Source organism: Hemiscyllium ocellatum, chromosome 5 (genome assembly GCF_020745735.1).
Source record: "Hemiscyllium ocellatum isolate sHemOce1 chromosome 5, sHemOce1.pat.X.cur, whole genome shotgun sequence".
NCBI lineage: Eukaryota > Metazoa > Chordata > Chondrichthyes > Orectolobiformes > Hemiscylliidae > Hemiscyllium > Hemiscyllium ocellatum.
Window position 1 is genome coordinate 71,519,277 of NC_083405.1, and position 18,651 is coordinate 71,537,927.

General features: G+C 39.4%; 1 protein-coding gene across 1 annotated transcript in view; it reads left to right on the top strand.

The window, feature by feature from the left end:
- Nucleotides 1-18,651, top strand: part of ezh2 (enhancer of zeste 2 polycomb repressive complex 2 subunit) — a 71,886-nt gene that overhangs the window by 21,341 nt on the left and 31,894 nt on the right. The window contains exons 3-6 of the mRNA XM_060824850.1: nt 4,785-4,913; nt 7,435-7,554; nt 8,489-8,609; nt 12,963-13,151. Coding sequence (XP_060680833.1) covers nt 4,785-4,913; nt 7,435-7,554; nt 8,489-8,609; nt 12,963-13,151 — 559 coding nt within the window. The remainder of the gene's footprint in view (nt 1-4,784; nt 4,914-7,434; nt 7,555-8,488; nt 8,610-12,962; nt 13,152-18,651) is intronic.

The following is an 18,651-nucleotide window of genomic DNA, read 5'->3' on the forward strand; positions in this document are numbered from 1 at the left end:
ATGAACGTTTAGTAAGGTAACAAAAATTAAGAATCTTAGCAAATACAATCTAATTCTTTTCATAAAGAACTGAGATATTGGAGCATTATCTTTTTATTTATTTAGCGTGATTATTTAATTTGCACTTTGTAACCTGCCTTCATTCCCAGTAGTCCAATATCATGTTAAACCTTGAGTTCACCATTTTTCAATAGTTTTAGATCATTTGTAAATGTAATAATTTGTTTCTGACAGCTAGCTCTAAAACGCAAAATGAAAGTGACTCCTGTTGAGGATATATCAAAAATATTATTTTAGGCTAATAACCGGCTAATAACAGGCATTTAGCCTGTCTTAATCTGTGAATTCCCTATACTGTTATATATTTGTTCACAAGTAAACTCAACTACCTAGATTTTATAGCTTGTCTTCCGTAGTTGTTAGCTTGTTTTTCCTTATGGTGGTTCAGTAGTTCGCACTGCTGCCTAACAGCACCAGGGACGCTGGTTCATTTTCAGCCTCTGGTAACTGTGTGGAATTTGCACATTCTTCCTGTGTCTGTGTGGGCTTCCTCCGAGTGCTCTGGTTTACTCCCACAATCTAAAGATGTGCAGGTTCGGTGAATTAGCCATGCTATAATAGGGATGTGTAGGTTAGGTGCATTAGTCAGGGGTAAATGTAGGATAGGGGAATGGGTCCGGTTGGGTTACTCTTCAGAGGCCCAGTGTGGGCTTGTTGAGCTCAAGGGCCTGCTCCCACACTGTAGGGATTCTGATTCTATAAGCCTCAGAAAATTGTAGTGGGGGAGGTGTAATATCTCCACCCTCAATCATACTTATTGTTTAACAAATTCTGTTATCTTGGGTCTAAGGTGACAGACAATTTAATTCCTGAGGCAGATCTCACCATCAGCTGCTTTTATTTTTGCTGATTGTTTAGTTCCTAGCTTTAAAAGAAAAGCGCCCCTTTTTAAAGCTTTGCCTCGACAGACTTTTATATAACTCGGGCCTCCTGTCCCATATTGTTGCATGCTTTTTGTTTGTATTGGAAATGACTTTAGTCCTTCATCAAAACTTCAGTGCTTTTGGAAATTGAAAAAAACACAGACACTTGTGCACAAACTGAGTGATATAGGATATATGTCGCCATTTGCAATACCTCAGATACTAAAATAGACTCGTGAGCCAGCTCAATATGTTGTCCAGATCTTGCTACATAAGGGCAAAGTTACTTGTTGCTTAGGTGTCAGGCAATGACCATCTCTGATGAGAGATTTGAATCATCACCTCCTTGATGTTTAATGACACTGAGTGAGAGAGTTCAGCAATGGTAATGATACTCAGGACACCATTGACAGAAACTGAACTGAACTAGTCATATAAATACTTTGGTTCTGAGAACAGGCCAGAGGCACTGAATTCCCTAGCAAGTAACTCCCTAGAATCTGTTCACCACCTGCAGAGTTCCCATCAGGAGTGTAATGGAATATTCTCCATGATAACATCTTCAACAACATCAGAAGCTTGTTACCATTCAGCACAGAGCACTTTGCTTGATTGAAATCCCATTCAACATTCACTCCTTTAACCAGCAATGCATAGTGGCAACAATGTGTACATTCACAAGATAAACTGAAGCAATTCACCAAGACTCCTTCAGCATAAGAACATAAAAACTAAGAGCAGTAGTAGGCATTGAGCTCCTTGAGCCTGCTCAGCTATTTTAATTTGGTCACGACTGATTTAATCTCAGCTTCAACTCCAATTCCTTGCCTGTTGCCCATAACCCTTTTTAGCCATTGCTAATTTAAAAACATCTGTCTATCTCTTCCTTGAGGACCTCCAGCACCTTCCAAACCTATATTATCTAGAAAGGGCAGAGGTTGCCTAGGGATACCATCACTTATAAGCCACATGATCCTTACTTGGTATTGTTGCTGTTCCTTCACTGCTGAATTAAAATCTTGAAACTCTCTAACAGCACTATGGTGTCCCAATACCTTTAAGAACTGCAGCAATTCAAGACCGTTCACCATTGCCTCTTCTCCAGGCAGTTAGGTTTGGACAGTAAAGTTAGCATAATGATTAATGTCCACATCTCATAAGTGAACAAAAGTAACCCTTTCTACACTTTAGAACTTTCAGCTAAGTGATGAGTGGAAAGAAAAAAAAACTTAACTGCTATGCAATGATCTCTATTTCAAAACATTTATTATTCACAATATCTATTTAGTTACTTTTGGATATTTGGATTCAGCAATATAGCAACATTGGTTCAGTTGTAGGAAACGAAAGGTAATTTTATGTTGTTTTGCAACTGGAAAGCTGTTCCCAATGGGTTCCACAGGCTCAGTACTAGGTCCTCTGATTTTTATGGTGTATATATTAACAATTTGGACATAAATATGGGGAGTATAATTAACAAGCTTCGAGAGAACACAAACATTGGACACGTAGTTCATAATGAGGGAGTTAGCCTTTAAACTGCAGGTGGACTCCAATGGACTGGTTGGGTGGACAAGAACAATGCTGATCGATAAGTTGGTTGAGATAGCATATGAAAGCCTTTCCTCATTTAGCAGAGGTCTGGAATACAAGAACAATGTGATTATGCTGGAACTGTATATATCATTAGTTAGGTTACAGCTTGAGTATTGTGTGCAGTTTTGATCACCTCAATAAAGAAAAGATGTACAGTATTAGAAAGAGGAAAGAGAAGATTTGAGGATGTTGTTGGGTTTTGAAAACAAACCGCTGTAAGAGATTGTATCCAATGTGGTGGGACATTAGAAAAATCTTGATATACAAAATTGTGGAGGGCCTAGGCAATGTCTGAGAATCACCTATTTATGTTAGAAGGGATTGGGGGCATAGATTTAAAATAATATTGAGGGGAGAGGTGGAAAACCTGAATTCCCTGTACTTTTATTTTTTTAACTACTCTACCATGTGGGACGTTGTCAAAAATTCAGGTTCCTACTGTTACCACATTTGCAATAACTTAACTGTATTTTTGATTTACTGGCACCACGTGATCTTATGCATGCTGGAGTACAAATTTTACATTTGCTCATGAAAGTATGTTAAGTAAGGAAACCTACCACCCTGAACTTTATTTGCAACTCTTGGATACCCTGAAAGTGACCTAGCAAGTTATTCAGTCATGTACATTCCTTGTGAATTGATCATAAATGCCTGTCTAACCATTCATGTACACATGCTAAGGAATAAAAAAAACTACAAAACTAGATGCTTCGTAAGCCAATTCCTCATTCCTGATGAAGGGCTTTTGCCTGAAACGTCGACACTCCTGCTCTTGGATGTTGCCTGACCTGCTGTGCTTTTCCAGCATCTCTCACTCAACTGTAATCTCCAGTCCTCATTTTTGGCTCCGTAAACCAAGCTTTACCCCTGCAGCTATGACACCAGGATCTACTTGACACTGGTTGGAATTGTTCCTAAATGTTAATAAACAGAATAACCATTACCCTTCTCCCAATTATTATCAAACTGCTATGTAGCAAAAGTACTTATTGTACCTATATCTTAATGCTGAGCATTCATTACTTCCTTGCGCCAATTTAATAAAAGCTTGGCGAAGAGATTTACTGAAAATCTAAACTGTGACCAATTTATCTTTTTTTTTTAACCGTCGTCATGTAGGCCCTTTTAAGTTTTGTTTCCATTATTGTATGCTGACTTTTGTTCTTGTGCGGCATGCGAGCATGGCTGACATAGGTTGGGGGAAAGAGACACGGTAGACAAATACAATGATCATTTGAGTGGCACCATATCAAAGCATTTTTTATAGAACTTTATTGAATCTCTACAGTGTGGAAACAGGCCAGTTGACACAACAAACCCTCACTGGCCCTCCAAAGAGGATCCCACCTGGACCCATTCCTCCAACCTATTGTTCTATAGTTCCCATGACTAATGCAGCTAACCTACACACTCCTGAACACTAAGCAATTTAGCATGGCCAATTCACCTGATCTGCACATCTTTGGACTGTGAGAGGAAACCACAGCACCTGGAGGAATCTCTCTCTCTTTCTCCATATATCCTTCAGTTCTAGGACATTGAGATTATGTTTGAAATGTTTTGTATAGTTTGGTTTCTTTATTGAAGGAATAATGTAATTGCATTGAAGAAGGTCCAGAAAAGGTGTACTAGATTGATGCCTGGAATGAGCAAGTTGAGCAAGGGAATGATATGTACAGCCTGGGCTTGTTTTTGCTGGAGTTTGAGTGAGGGGTGACTTGAATGAAATGCACAAGACTGGCTCTTGAGGTGGTGTTATGTTCACACTAGATTTGGACTAAAAGGTGTAGGTTCAGGTCCCACCAACTCAGTGTAATTGATTTTAAAGAAATTTTATAAGATCTTGGATAGCCTAGACAAGATGGACGTGACAGTTATTCTTCTTGCAGTTGAGTCCAAAATAGGAATCATTACTTTTAAGATTCGAGGGCATCCTTTTTAAGGTAGAAATTGCACCCACCACCTCGAAGGATTGTGAAATTTGAAGCTCCATCTCAGAAGGCGATGTAGGTCATGTCATTGATTATTTAAGTTTGATGTGGACACAGTTTTGTTATGTAAGAAAATCAAAAGTGTTTGGAATGCCATAATGAGGTTATGAAATTTGAAATTGATAATCCGCCATGATCCTATTCAATGGTAGAGCAGGCAGGAGGAGACAAATGACCTCCTCCTTTTTCAAACTTTTATTTTTATAAGTCATGTTTTGTGGTTTAGATCAATAAATTAAATTTAAACAAATATCTTTTATTCACTTCACAGAGCATGTTCAATGCAAATCGCCAAAAAATCAAAGAGAAGACAGAAATCTTGAATCAGGATTGGAAGCAACACCGGATACAACCTGTTCATATCATGACTTCTGTGAGCACAATGCGTGGTACCAGAGAGGTATAATAGATTTTTTTTTCTGGGAAAAGCATTTATGGTAAACATAAAGTTTTTTGTGCACAGTCACCCTCCCAATACAAAGAATGCTTCTTACGTTCTCCTATCCAATGCTGCAACGTGTTATTAACTGATATGAACATTATAAAGACTTTCACTATATCTGGGGGAATTTAGGCTTGTTAATCAGCATTCTATAAATAATTTGCGCAATTTGTGTTAACCAAAGTTAATTGGCAACTGTTGGCTTCAGAGACTTCTACAACCTTTGGGTATAGAACTCTGAAATACTGGCATGAATTGAGATTAAAATTATTTATTTTTGTGGTTTTAAAAACGAGGACTGCAGATGCTGAAAAACAGAGTTTAGATCAGCTCCTCTGATGCTGCCTGATCTGCTGTGCTTTTCCAGCACAACTGTTTATTTTTGTGTAATGGTTATTGCATCAAGAATGTTTTGTGCTTACAAGAATTTTTTCTTTTTTGAGAAGCTTGTTGTCATCCACAATGGATGGAATTCCCTTCCCAACAGCATTGTGAAAGTACCTATGCAACATGGGTTGCAGTGATTCAAGAAGGAAGCTCAACACCACCATCTCAAAGGCAGTTAGGAATTGGCAATTAATGATGCCAATATTCTGTGAACGAATAAAAAATAATGACTCATTGATTTTTATTTTGACCAAAGTTGTGTGTTTTCCAAAAGAAAAAATGGTCAATGAAGGCTGCGTTTTTTCTAACCTTTTTAATGTAAAATAAAATATTGTATTGATCATTCACAGATTCAGCAAACCAGGCTCCCTTTCTCTTAATAGCCATCGATTCTTGGCTGTGTTCAGGTGGAGGTGTTATTTTATGCATTGGGTACTGTCCATAAAATCTTTTCATCAGTAGTCTCTTAGCTGATTGCACCTTGTTTGCAACTTCCAGCTATAAAGCCGATAATTACTTAATCACTCATAGGTTTGATTGAATTAAACTTCACAGATAATGGTACTAATTGACTAGATAAAATCTTTGAAAACTGTAGTCAGATTACTATCACTAAGTATCAGTGTTTAACTAATAAAATTCTTAACTGTAAGAAGACATCGGGCAAAGATCGATATCTTTTATACCTGTGTGATTAAAATGGGTGTCTTTTAGTATAAAGTAGTGTTCATGTGTGCAAGCAATACATGACATTAGTTATGGAAATCAAAACTTTGGTTTGGTTGAGGATGAGGAACACTAGGGAGAAGAACCCACTAACTTGGATAGTCTCAAGGTCTCTGTATGGTAACCACAACATGGGACAAAGTAAACCAAAAGGAACACCTGGGTGCTTGTGACATGGGTATGGGAGTAGTCGTGAATGACTTTAATCTGCATGTAATTGGAAAAATTGGTTTGGCAGTGGTAGCCTGAATGAAGGTTTCAACTAATGCTTTCTAGTTGGTTCCAGAGCATTTCTTAGAAAGGACAATCTTGAGAGCAGGTTGTATTAGACTTTGTACTGTGTCATGAGATGGATTAACTAGTGACCTCCAAGTAAAAATGCCAGTGACCAGAACTTCTTTTTATGCAACTTTGGAAGTCTCTGCCTTAGCCAGTTTAGGTCAGGTAATTGAATATATTTAAGGTGGAACTAGATAGGTTCTTGTTATACAAGAGACCGAATAGGAATTTCAGGGGAAATCATAATGTGAAGTCTGAAACACAAAAAAACCAGGATCTTATTGAATAGTGGAGTAGACTCAAGGAGCATGATGAGCTACTTCAGCACCTAATTCAAATGTTCATTAAAGTTGATTGATTATGTTTGCCTTTAATTCATGTGTAAAGTCTGTTGAGATGGAGTTGTCAGTAGTTTACACTATTGTGCAAGTTGTATCACAATTTTGTATCACCAAGATCACTTAAATACATAACCAAGTACATTATTGATGCAGATCTGCATTACAATTACTGACATCATTCAATAACCAGTAAAAATACTCTTATGAAAATACATTTAAAGTTATCATTAAATGATTAATGATTGACATTACTGTATGGAGAGTTTGCTGGTTATGATTGGGGCTGTGGCAAGGAGGCTGCTTATGGTGGGAAGCAATGTAGTTGTGTTTAGGGCCGATTGTAAAAGTTCTGATCAGAAGATTTTGATTCTGTCAGGGTGTGGAGATCATCGTCATGGTATTAACTTTGTGCACAGAGTTTGATATGGATTATGATTTACCAGTTAGCAAGAAATAAAATGTTGAATAGCTCTTCCCCTGCTATGCAATTGATAAACATTTTGAAGGAGCAAACAATATCGGGCTGTGGAGAATGCAGAGGGAAGCGGGATTCATAAATTATTTCATTTATCTTGGTGGGTCAAATAGTATCTTGCACTTTAAATTTCTGTGCTTTTAATCACATTAATACATTTCAGTATAACCATGTAATGCCATCCTAGCCTTTAAACTATGTAGTCGGTTGACCGGAAACTTCCGATTGTCTTTCTGCAGTATATCCTAAGATTTTTTTTGTTTATTTCTAGTGTGCTGTGGAGAGTGGATTCTCAGAATTTCCAAAGCAAGTCATTCCCTTGAAGACTTTGAATGCAGTGGCCTCCATTCCAGTTATGTACTCTTGGTCTCCCCTTCAGCAAAATTTCATGGTATGTGTTTTGGAATATGCAAGAATTATGTTTTAAAATGTTTTGTTTATTTGTATTGTATCCATGGATAGTATAATCCACTGAAGTTCTTAAAATTATTTTCACTTGAACAAAGGAAGAACCTTTGGGTGCCATGGTGGCACAGTGGTTAGCACTGCTGCCTTGCAGCACCAGAGACCTGGGTTCAATTCCTGCCTCAGGCAACTATCTGTGTGGAGTTTACACATTCTCCCCGTGTCTGCGTGGGTTTCCTCCAGGTGCTCCGGTTTCCTCCCACAGTCCAAAAATGTGCAGGTTAGGTGCGTTGGCCATGCTAAATTGTCCATCGTGTAAGGTGAAGGGGGTAAATATAGGGGAATAGGTCTGGGGGGGTTGCTCTTCGGAGGGTCGGTGTGGACTTGTTGGGCCGAAGGTCCTCTTTCCACACTGCAAGTAATCTAATCTATAAAAATAAATCTTCACTTAATTTTATTTCTTGTGTCCAACTGAGTGTTCAGTTTATTTTTAATAATATCGACTCGCTATATTTGTTAATCACCTGAGGTGACAGGTATTTTTCATGCAGACTATTTTTAAAATTTAACTAGCACATGCTCCAGAAACTTATTGTTACAAAGGAAGCACTCGTGCTGCTATCTAAACCTAATAGAAATTAAGAGTCCTCTAATTTCTGAAGAACTCGTTTTGACTTTGTTCCTGAAAATCATGTTTTTCAATCTTGACTTTTCAAACTTAATGTAATTCTTCCTTTCTTCTACCCGAATAAAAACTCATATGGATTCCTCTATACTGATAATTTTGTAATACTTGAGGAGAACTGACAAATATTCCATGTGTTTAAACATGTCACTTCATAGGAGGTCAAAAATGAACTGCAAATGTTTGCTACATTTTGTTTTTATAATTAGATATAAAGGACTTTTGTTAATTTAAGGTGGAAGACGAAACTGTTCTACACAACATTCCTTACATGGGAGATGAAATCCTGGATCAGGATGGGACTTTTATTGAAGAACTCATTAAAAACTATGATGGAAAAGTACACGGAGACAGAGGTAATGCTGTCCATCTGCTGTTTTACACTGATTAATAGTCTGTGCAGGAATATTAGTTCAATCATATTTTAATTTTATTTTCTAAAATATGGAATCCAGAAACCCATGTATAATTACTTCCAAAAAAAGACGTTTTCCTGATGCTGAAAGTTAATTTGGTGAAACTGACAAATGGTACTCTAAATATAAATAGCATTTAATTGGTTCTTGAACATTATGCAGTAATCTTTTAAGAATCATTGTTCATCTTAATCTTAATTTTCATTTTTCTCAAGGTATACCGTCAGCATTTTTCATAAGTAGTTACTTAACCTTGTATTGCAAAATCTGTTGTATGTGTCATAGATTTTATATGTCATGAAATTTCTTGACTTCTGTGCCTCCATATTTTAATATTTTAAATGTGAATATTACGTAGAGGTAGATGAAAATGGGTTTTTCTTTGTGTCCAAGCTAAAATGCAGATTTCGCAACACGATTTATTTCAATTTGTAACGTCTAACCGCCATTCCTGTACTGAAGTGTTCGTTTCTAAGCATGATTTTGTTTTGTTTCAAAGGAGTTGAACTTTGTATCCAGGCAGTTATCATGAAGGTTGCATAGCTGAATAATTATCCATAATACTAAAATGGCTTTTGCACATGCACAGACACAGCCTGTCACCCAACTGTTTACAACAGGCTGTATGATAAGCTTGCATGTGGGTGTGCTGCTGATGGCATAAGCCAATGGAGATGAGGGGCTTGGAAGGTCTGGGTAGTGGGAGAGTTGAATTGGAGATCAGGACTGACGTGGAGATTCCCCTTATTGGAGATGAGACTTTCTGCATTGCTGCTCCATTACTCCAGAATTGGGAGGAAGTGAGGATTGCAGATGCTGGAGATCAGAGCTGAAAATGTGTTGCTGGAAAAGCGCAGCAGGTCAGGTAGCAACCAAGGAGCAGGAGAATCAACGTTTCGGGCATGAGCCTGAAGAAGGGCTTATGCCTGAAACATCCATTCTCCTGCTCCTTGGATGCTGCCTGACCTGCTACGCTTTTCCAGCAACACATTTTCAGTCCAGAATTGGGAGGCAGTGTTCAGAGGCAGGGGTGGAGTTATTGCTCCATCACCTTGTCCAGGATCCTGTAAGTATGGACAGTTATTACAACAGTATTGGTGCTCAGGCTCCACTGCTGTAGCCACTTTTTCAAAGGCCTCATAACCTAACCTGTATCACGCACTTTCGATGTGTGATGTTATTCCAGCCACTGAGTTCTGGATCCCTTTGCTTTTTGTTGTATTCACTTCTGACAGCAGCATCTTTTTGACTGGCTGCTACCTTGCATTGTTGTCGAATGATGTCAGGTCCTACCATATGTGTTTTATTTTTGCAACATTAGCAGCTGAAATGTACAGCAATTATTTGTACCTTTTTCCGTCAAACCACCCTCTGATTTTTCTTTGTTCTTAACTTCTAGTTGTAAGAATAACCAATGATGCTGAATTTGAAAATGTGTACCATGAATTCAGAAACTTTGTCACACTACTCATTGGAGCTTAGAGTTGAAAGGTGATCTTATAGGATTCTTAATAAGTTTGATAGAATAATTGCTGAGAGGATGTTACTCCTCATAAGTGTTTTTAGGACCAGAGGACAGTCTTGAGACAAGTTTGAGGAATTTCTTCTGCGTCATAGTCATAGAATCATAGAGATGTACAGTGCGGAAGCAGACCCTTTGGTCCAACTTGTCCATGCTGACCAGATATCCCAACCCAATCTAGTTCCACCTGCCAGCACCCAGCCCATATCCCTCCAAACCCTTCCTATTCGTGTACCCATCCAAATGCCTCTTAAATGTTGCAATTGTACCAGCCTCCACCACTTCATCTGGCAGTATATTCCATACACTTACCACTCTCTTTGTGAAAACGTTGCCCCTTAGGTCTCTTTTATATCTTTTCCCCCCTCCCCATAATTCAGGAGTTCTGGACTCTCCTTTCCCCAGAGAAAAGACTTTGTCTATTTATCCTATCCATGCCCCTCATGATTTTATAAACCTCTATTAGGTCACCCCCTTAGCATCTGATGCTCCAAGGAAAACAGCCCCAGCCTGTTCAAACTCTCCTTATAGCTCTCTGCCTCCAACCCTGGCAATATCCTTTTAAATCTTTTCTGAACCCTGTCATGTTTCCATCTTTCCAATAGGAAGGAGACCAGAATTGCGCACAATATTCCAACATTGGCCAAACCAATGTCCTGTACAGCCACAACATGACCTCCAAAATGCTGTACTCGATACTCTGATCAATAAAGGAAAGCATACCAAATACCGCCTTCACTTTCCTATCTACCTGCGACTCCACTTTCCAGGAGCTATGAACCTGCACTCCAAGATCTCTTTGTTCAGCAACACTCCCTAGGACATTACCATTAAGTGTATAAATCCTGCTAAGATTTGCTTTCCCAAAATGAAGCACCTCCAGAAAGTATATTCCTGTTATGATGAAAGCAAAGGCTGGTAGGTATAGGGAATGCTGGGTGACTTAAAAATTTGAGGGTTTGGTATGAAAAAAAGGAAGCTTTTTAGGCAGGATAGATCGAGTGAATCCTTAGAGTATAAAGGCAGTAGGAGTATGCTTAAGGGAGAAATCCGGAGGGCAAAAAAGGCACATAGCTTTGATAAGTAGAGTTAAGGAGAATCCAGTGGGTTTTTATGAATACATTAAGATCAAAAGAGTAACCAGGGCGAGAATAGGGCCTCTCAAAGATCAGCAAGGCAGCCTTTGTGTGGAGCTGCAGGAAATGGGGGAGATACTAAGTGAATATTTTGCAACAGTGTTTACTGTGGAAAAGGACATGGAAGATCTAGAATGTAGGGAAACAGTTGATATCTTGAAAAGTGTCCATAGTACAGAAGGGGAAGTCCTGAAATGCATAAAAGTGGATAAATACCCAGGACCTGATCAGATGTGCCCTAGGACTCTGTGGGAAGTTAGGGAAGAGATTGCTGTGCCTCTTACTGAGAGATTTGTATCATCAATAGTCACAGGTGAGGTGCTGGAAGACTGGAGGTTGGCTAACTTGATGCTGCTGTTTATGGAGAGTGCTGAGGACAAATCAATGAGCCTGACACCTTGTCAATGGTGGGCAAGTTGTTGGAGGGAATTCTGAGGGAGAGGATGTGCATGTATTTGGAAAGGCAGGACTGATTAGGGATAGTCAACATGGCTTTGTGCATGACAAATCATGTCACACACACTTAATCAAGTTTTTTGAAGAAGTAACAAAGAGGACTGATGAGGGCAGAGTGGTAGAGGAGATGTATATGAACTTCGGTAACACGTGTGACAAGGTTCCCCATGGAAGAGTGGTTAACAAGGTTAGCCTGGCTCAAAGGTAGAAGACAGAGGGTGGTGGTGGAGGGTTGTTTTTCAGCCTGGAAGCCTGCGACCAGTAGAGTGCCACAAGGATCGGTGCTGGGTCTACTACTTTTCGTCGCTTATATAAATGATTTGGATGTGACCATAAGAGGTACCGTTAGTAAGTTTGCAGATGACGCCAAAATTGAGGTGTAGTGGATACCGAAGAAGGTTACCTCCGATTACACTGGGATCTTGATCGGATGGGCCAGTGGGCTGAGAAGTGGCAGATGGAGTTTAATTCCGATAAATGCAAAGTTCTGCATTTTGGGACAGCAAATCTTGGCAGGACTTATACACTTAATGGTAAGGATCGAGGGAGTGTTGCTGTATGGGGTGGAACATCTTTGGAAGTCCTTGCCAGAGCTCTGTCGAGGGCAGAATCAGTGAGGATAATTGAGCCTAAGATAGTCCAATTCTTGATCAGTAGTGAAATTGAGGGTTATGGAGGAAACAACAAGAAGTGAGGAGAATATATGAGAGGCCATGATCCTGTTGAATGGCAGGACAGGCTTCAGGGACGAAACAGCCTACTCCCATTCCTATTTCTTATAGTTCTAAATGTTGTGATACACCTTTGTTTTCAGACGTTTCGTCACCATAACCAGTAACATCTTCAGTGAGCCTCCAGATGAAAGACTGGTGGTGTAGCCCGTTTTCTATTTAACATAGAATCTATCCTATATAAATAGAAAGTGGGTTACACCACCAGTGCTTCATCCAGGGGCTCACTGAAGATGTTACTTAGCATGGTGTTGAAACATTTGGAAACAAACCTTCCAGCTCAACGAGCAAACCTACATCTAGAACCTCAATCTGAGCTACAAACCTTCTCAAAACTTGCTGACACCTTTGTTTTTAAGGGACATTTTATTTAAAGAAGGAAGGTAAAAGATTCAAGTCTGTGCCATTTGATACTGAACATTTTGTGATCTTTGTTTCAATTTTGCAGAATGTGGTTTTATCAACGATGAGATTTTTGTAGAACTGGTAAATGCTCTAACCCAGTACAGTGATAATGATGAAGAGGATGATGATGATGAAGACGATCAAGAGAACAAATCTGAGAAGACTGATGGAAGTGACATCAGGGAAGAAAGCAATGATTCCAGGAAAGATTATCAGGAGATTAATATGGATGGTAAGAGTATAATTTGCAGAAGAAAATGAGAATGTATTGAGAAGGGGAGTTTTTAGCTCTTACGGTTCATGTAGGTTCCAATGACACAGGACAAGGAAAGGAGCTATATATGGTGAGTCTCAGGAGTTGAGCAGAAGCTGAAAATAGTTATCTTTTGAATTATGACTTAAACTGTTTGCAAAATGGGATAGGGCAAACCAGTTTGAAGGATTGTCTCACTAGTGTATTAGAATTAGGTTTTGGACTGTGGGACACTCTCCACTTGGAAAGGAGACATCTGCTCTTGAATTGTGCTGGGGCCAATCTTTTGGTGAGCTGCATAATGAGGGCAGGGCACAAAAGTCAGCTAATAGGGCAGTTAACATCTACTGAAAGTGTTCATCTATTACAAAGGATTTAATAGAGCATTTAGAAATATGATTAAGTAGACCTCAGCATAATTTAATGTATGGGAAATCATGCCTATCAAATTTGAGTCCTTTTGAGGAAATGGCAAGCAAGATAGATAAAGGACAAACAATGGATGTAATATATTTAGATTTTCAGAAAGTGTATGATAATGTGCTGCATGTTAGGCCACATAAGATACACTGTGTAGGAAGTAGAATGTTAATGTAGATAGAGGATGGCTAACTAAGAAAACTAGAGTCTGGATGAGAGTGGGGTAGTTTCAAGATGGTAATCTATAACAAGTGATGTGCTGCAAGGATCAGTGCTGAGGCCACAGATATTTATAATATATCTTAAGTGATTTAGATTAAGGAAGTGAATGTACTACATTCAGGTTTGTGAATGGAATATTTGGAAATGATGACTATCTGTCTGCAAAGGAATAAAGACCGGTAAAGTGAGTGCGCAATATCTTGCCTGATGGAATGAAATGTGGAAAAAAAAAAGGTTCACTGGGCTGTTACCAGGTATGGAGGGACTGCCTTATGAAGAGAGGTTGAATAGGTTGGGAGAAAGTGAGGACTGCAGATCCTGGAGATCAGAACTGAAAATGTGTTGCTGGAAAAGCGCAGCAGGTCAGGCAGCATCCAAGGAGCGGGAGAATCGACGTTTCGGGCATGAGCCCTTCTTCAGGAATGAGGAAAGTGTGCCAAGAAGTTGGGCCCATGCTCATTGAGATTTAGAATGAGAAGCACCTTATTGAACCATAAAGGATTTTTATGGTAGTTCACAGGATAGATACAGAAAGGCTATTGCCCTTTATGGGAGAGTCCAAGATACGAGATTTTAATTTTCCCAACATTGAGTGGGATTCAGAGTGTTAAAGGATTGGATGAAGCAGAATTGTAAGGAGCATTCAGGAGGGTTTTCTAGAGAGGTACGTAAGTAGTCAAACTAGTGAAGTGGCATTATTGGACCTGGTGTTAGGAAATGAACCCGACCAGGTGGTTGAAGTTTCAGTGGGCAATTACTTTAGGAATAGCGATCACAATTCCATGTGTTTTAGGATATTCATGGACAAAGACAACAGTGGTCCTAAAGGAAGAGTGCTCAATTGGGGAAGGCCAACTATACCAAAATTTGGCAGGAGCTGGGGAATGTAACGGATGAAGAATTGGAAGAATACTAGGAATGTAGGACCAATCTGAAACGAATTAAGAGGGCTAAAAGAGGTCATGAGATATCCTTAATCAGCAGGATTAAGGAAAACCCCAAAGCCTTTATTCATATATAAGGAGCAAGAGAGTAACTAGGGAAAGGGTTGGCCCACTCGAGGTCAAAGGAGGAAGGAGATGTGTGGAGTCAGAGAAAATGGATGGGATTCTTAATGAGGATTTTGTATTGGTATTCACCAAGGGGAGGGACTTGGCGGATGTTGAGATTAAGGATAGATCTTTGATTCTTTGGCATAAGGATGGAGGAAGTGTTGCATATTCTAAAAGACATTATGGTGGATGCTTCCCAAGGTCTGGATAGGATCTATCCCAGGTTACTGAGGGAAGTGGGAGAGAAAGTAGATGAGGCTTTAACCGATATCTTTGCAGCATCCTTGAAAACTGGGAGGTCCCAGAGGATTGGAGAATTGCTAATGTTGTCCCCTTGTTTAAGAAGGGTAGCAGGGATAATTCAGGTAATTACAGACCTGTGAGCCTGACGTCAGTGGTAGGGAAGCTACTGGAAAAGATACTAAAGAGTAGGATATATAGCCGTTTGGAAGAAAATGGGCTTATCAGTGATACACATCTGGTTTTGTGCAACGAAGGTCATGCCTTACAAACCTAATAGAATTCTTTGAAGAGTTGACAATGTTGATTAATGAGGGAAGGGATGTAGATGTCACATACATAGACTTTACTAAAGCGTTGATAAGGTTCCCCATGGTAGGCTGATGGAGGTAAAGTCGCATGGGGTACTGGGTGTTCTAGCTAGATGGTTAGACAACAGGAGACAGTGGTAGTGGAAGAGACCTTCTCAAAATGGAGACCTGTGACCAGTGGTGTCCCACAGGGATCTGTGCTGGGACCACTGTTGTTTGTGATATACATAAATGATTTGGAGGAAGATTTATGTTGCCTCATTAGCAAGCTTTCAGATGACACTAAGATTAGTGGAGTGGCAGATAGGGGACTGTCAGAGAATGCAGCAGAATATAGATGGATAGATTGCAGAGTTGGGCAGAGAAATGACAGATGGAGATCAGTCAGGACAAGTGTGAGGTGATGCATTTTTGGAAGATGCAATTCCAGAACAAACTACACAGTAAACGGTAAAGTCCTGGGGATAATTGATGTGCAAACAGATTGGGGTGTTCAGGTCCATTGTTCCCTGAAGGTGGCAATGCAGGTCAGTAGAATGGTCAAGATGTTTACTTCATCGGACAGGATATTGAGTAGAAGAGTTGGCAGGTCATCTTACAATTTTATAAGACTTCGGTTCAGCCACATTTGGAATTCTGGTCGTTGCGTTACCAAAAGGATGTGGATGCTTTGGAGAAGGTGCAGTGGAGGTTCACCAGGATGTTGCCTGGTTTAGATGGTGCCAGCTATGAGAAAGGTTGAGTAGATTAGGATTATTTTCATTGGAAAGAAGGAGTTTGAGGAGGACCTGATTGAGGTGTACAAAATCATAAGAGGTGTAGACGGGGTGGATACCAAGAAACTTTCCCAGAGTGGAGAACTCAATTATTAGAGGTTACGAGTGCAAAGTGAGAGGGGAACAGATTAGGGCAGAAAAACGTGGGACGTTCTTAATGCAGAGGGTGGTGGATTCGTTGCTAGCGGAGATGGTGGGGACGGCGATGATAGCGTCATTTAAGATGTATCTAAACAGACAACTGAATGTGCAGGGAGCAAAGGAATGCAGATCCTTAGAAAACAGACAGCAGGTTTAGATAGGGAATATGCATCGGCACTGACCTGGAGGGCTGAAAAGCCTGTTCCTGCACTGTAATGTTCTTTGTTCTTAGGACAGAGGGCATAATCTCAAAATAAGGGGTCACAAATTTAAGGTAGGGATGAGGAGAAATTTGTTTTCTGGGTAGTGAATCTGTGGAATTGTTTACTGCAGAGGGCTCCGGATGCTGGATTGTTGAGCTTATTCAAGGCTGGAAGATAGATTTTTCAGGTGGAGGAGTTTAGAGTTCTGAGGAAAAGGGCAGGAAAATGGGATTGAGGATTATCAGATCAGCCATGATCTCATTGATAGAGAAGACTTGATGGGCTGAATGGGCTACTTTTACATAGATATACAGACAGGATTTTAACATAAAAGTAAAGGCAAGGGTAACAATTGGGGAAGAGCTGGTACATCAAACAGTAGAGATGAAGAAAGCAAAATTAATATGGGGAAATCCTAAACAATGTGACAGAAAAGAATAGTGTGTACAAAGTAAAGAAGAAATTAAAGCTATACGTTTACAAGTATACGTTTACAAATGCCTCTCCATGCAATGGTATAGTGAACAGAAACTGAGAGTGAATAGAAATAAATGAAACTTCTTGATGGCTATTGTCATAGATTCTTGTGGCACATCTCATCCAGCCTTGGTTAGTTAACAACTTTCAGCACAGTCAGCCTATCAAATACTTTAATTCATCCTTCAAGCATGCCTCCTATCTGTGCAAATTCTCTTTTTGATCACTAATTGAGTCTCACATAGTTTTCATAGTTATATTTTGATAGACTTCTTACAATGAAGACAAATGTTTTTTCATATTGTCTTTGCTTTTTTAAAAGTTTTCTCTCCGAACTTCCTATGAGCACCTTGTTTTCCTGATGCGCCATGGGAGCAGTTTTTATTTTCTGCTTTATTTAACACTATCTCTTTTATCAATGAGAAACATGGCTTTGACTGTCCTTTGTTGAAGCAACATACCTCAATTGTACCTGAACTATTTCCTTTGCACAAATGACTACCTTTGAATTCAGTTTTGCCTGCCAATCTTTATTTAGACCAGATAAATCGCAGTGCTATCTGTTGGATTTTTGAGTGCAAATTGGCGGCAATTTTACTTTTGTACCAATAGCTCTTGTTGTACAGGAGGTTTGTGTTCAAGTTCTACCTGTTCCAGAGGTATATAGTAATGTCTGAATAGATTGATTAGGAAAATCATCTGACTGTAGTTCACTAGGATTCAAATTCGTTTTTGGTGCACCTTCAGATTGTGAGACTGTCACCCTAACAGCTTAATTCGTTGTCTGAAATGTAAGCTAACATAAGCAGTAGAAAGTTTCAACTGTGATGTCTGATGCAAAATAAAAAATGAGAGAAAGTAAAGGAGATACATCAAGGAATAGTGCAAATAAATTAAGTTTAAACAAACAAAAAGGAGCATATGGTCCACTTAAGGCTATTAAATTAATGCAACCTTGGAAGAACAATGAGCGTTCATTGCTGAACCACTGAAGTTTTTTTTAAAAACTGCCTTTAAGTAGACATGTTAAAGATAGATTCAGGTACATAATGTGAGTAAGATTATTTGACTGAAAATTGAAGAGGTAAATGGATTTGAGAAATTTTGTAATCTTGCTGATCAGAGCTGTGTGATCATATGCATTTGGTCATTTATGTATTTGATTTGTACATTGCTGCACTGAGAGCAAATTTCAACCTTTTAACAATCCATAAATGGGAAGGGGATGGATCAGACTGTCTCTGGTTTCTTGATTCCTTGAAATGGCTGTATTTTCCCATTCATTCAAGGGATGTGGGCAACACTAGCCAGGCCCACCCCTGATTGCCACCGAGAAGTTAATAATCAACCACATTGCTGTGTATCTGGAGTCTCATGTAGGGCAGATCAGGTAAGGATGACAGATTTCCTTCTTTGAAGGGTATTAGTGAACCAGATAGGTTTTTACAACAATTGACAACAGTTTCATTATCATTAGACTCTTAATTCTGGAGGAGAAAGTGAGGTCTGCAGATGCTGGAGATCAGAGCTGAAAATGTGTTGCTGGAAAAGTGCAGCAGGTCAGGCAGCATCCAAGGAACAGGAAATTTGATGTTTCGGGCATAAGCCCTTCATCAGATGAAGGGCTTATGCCCGAA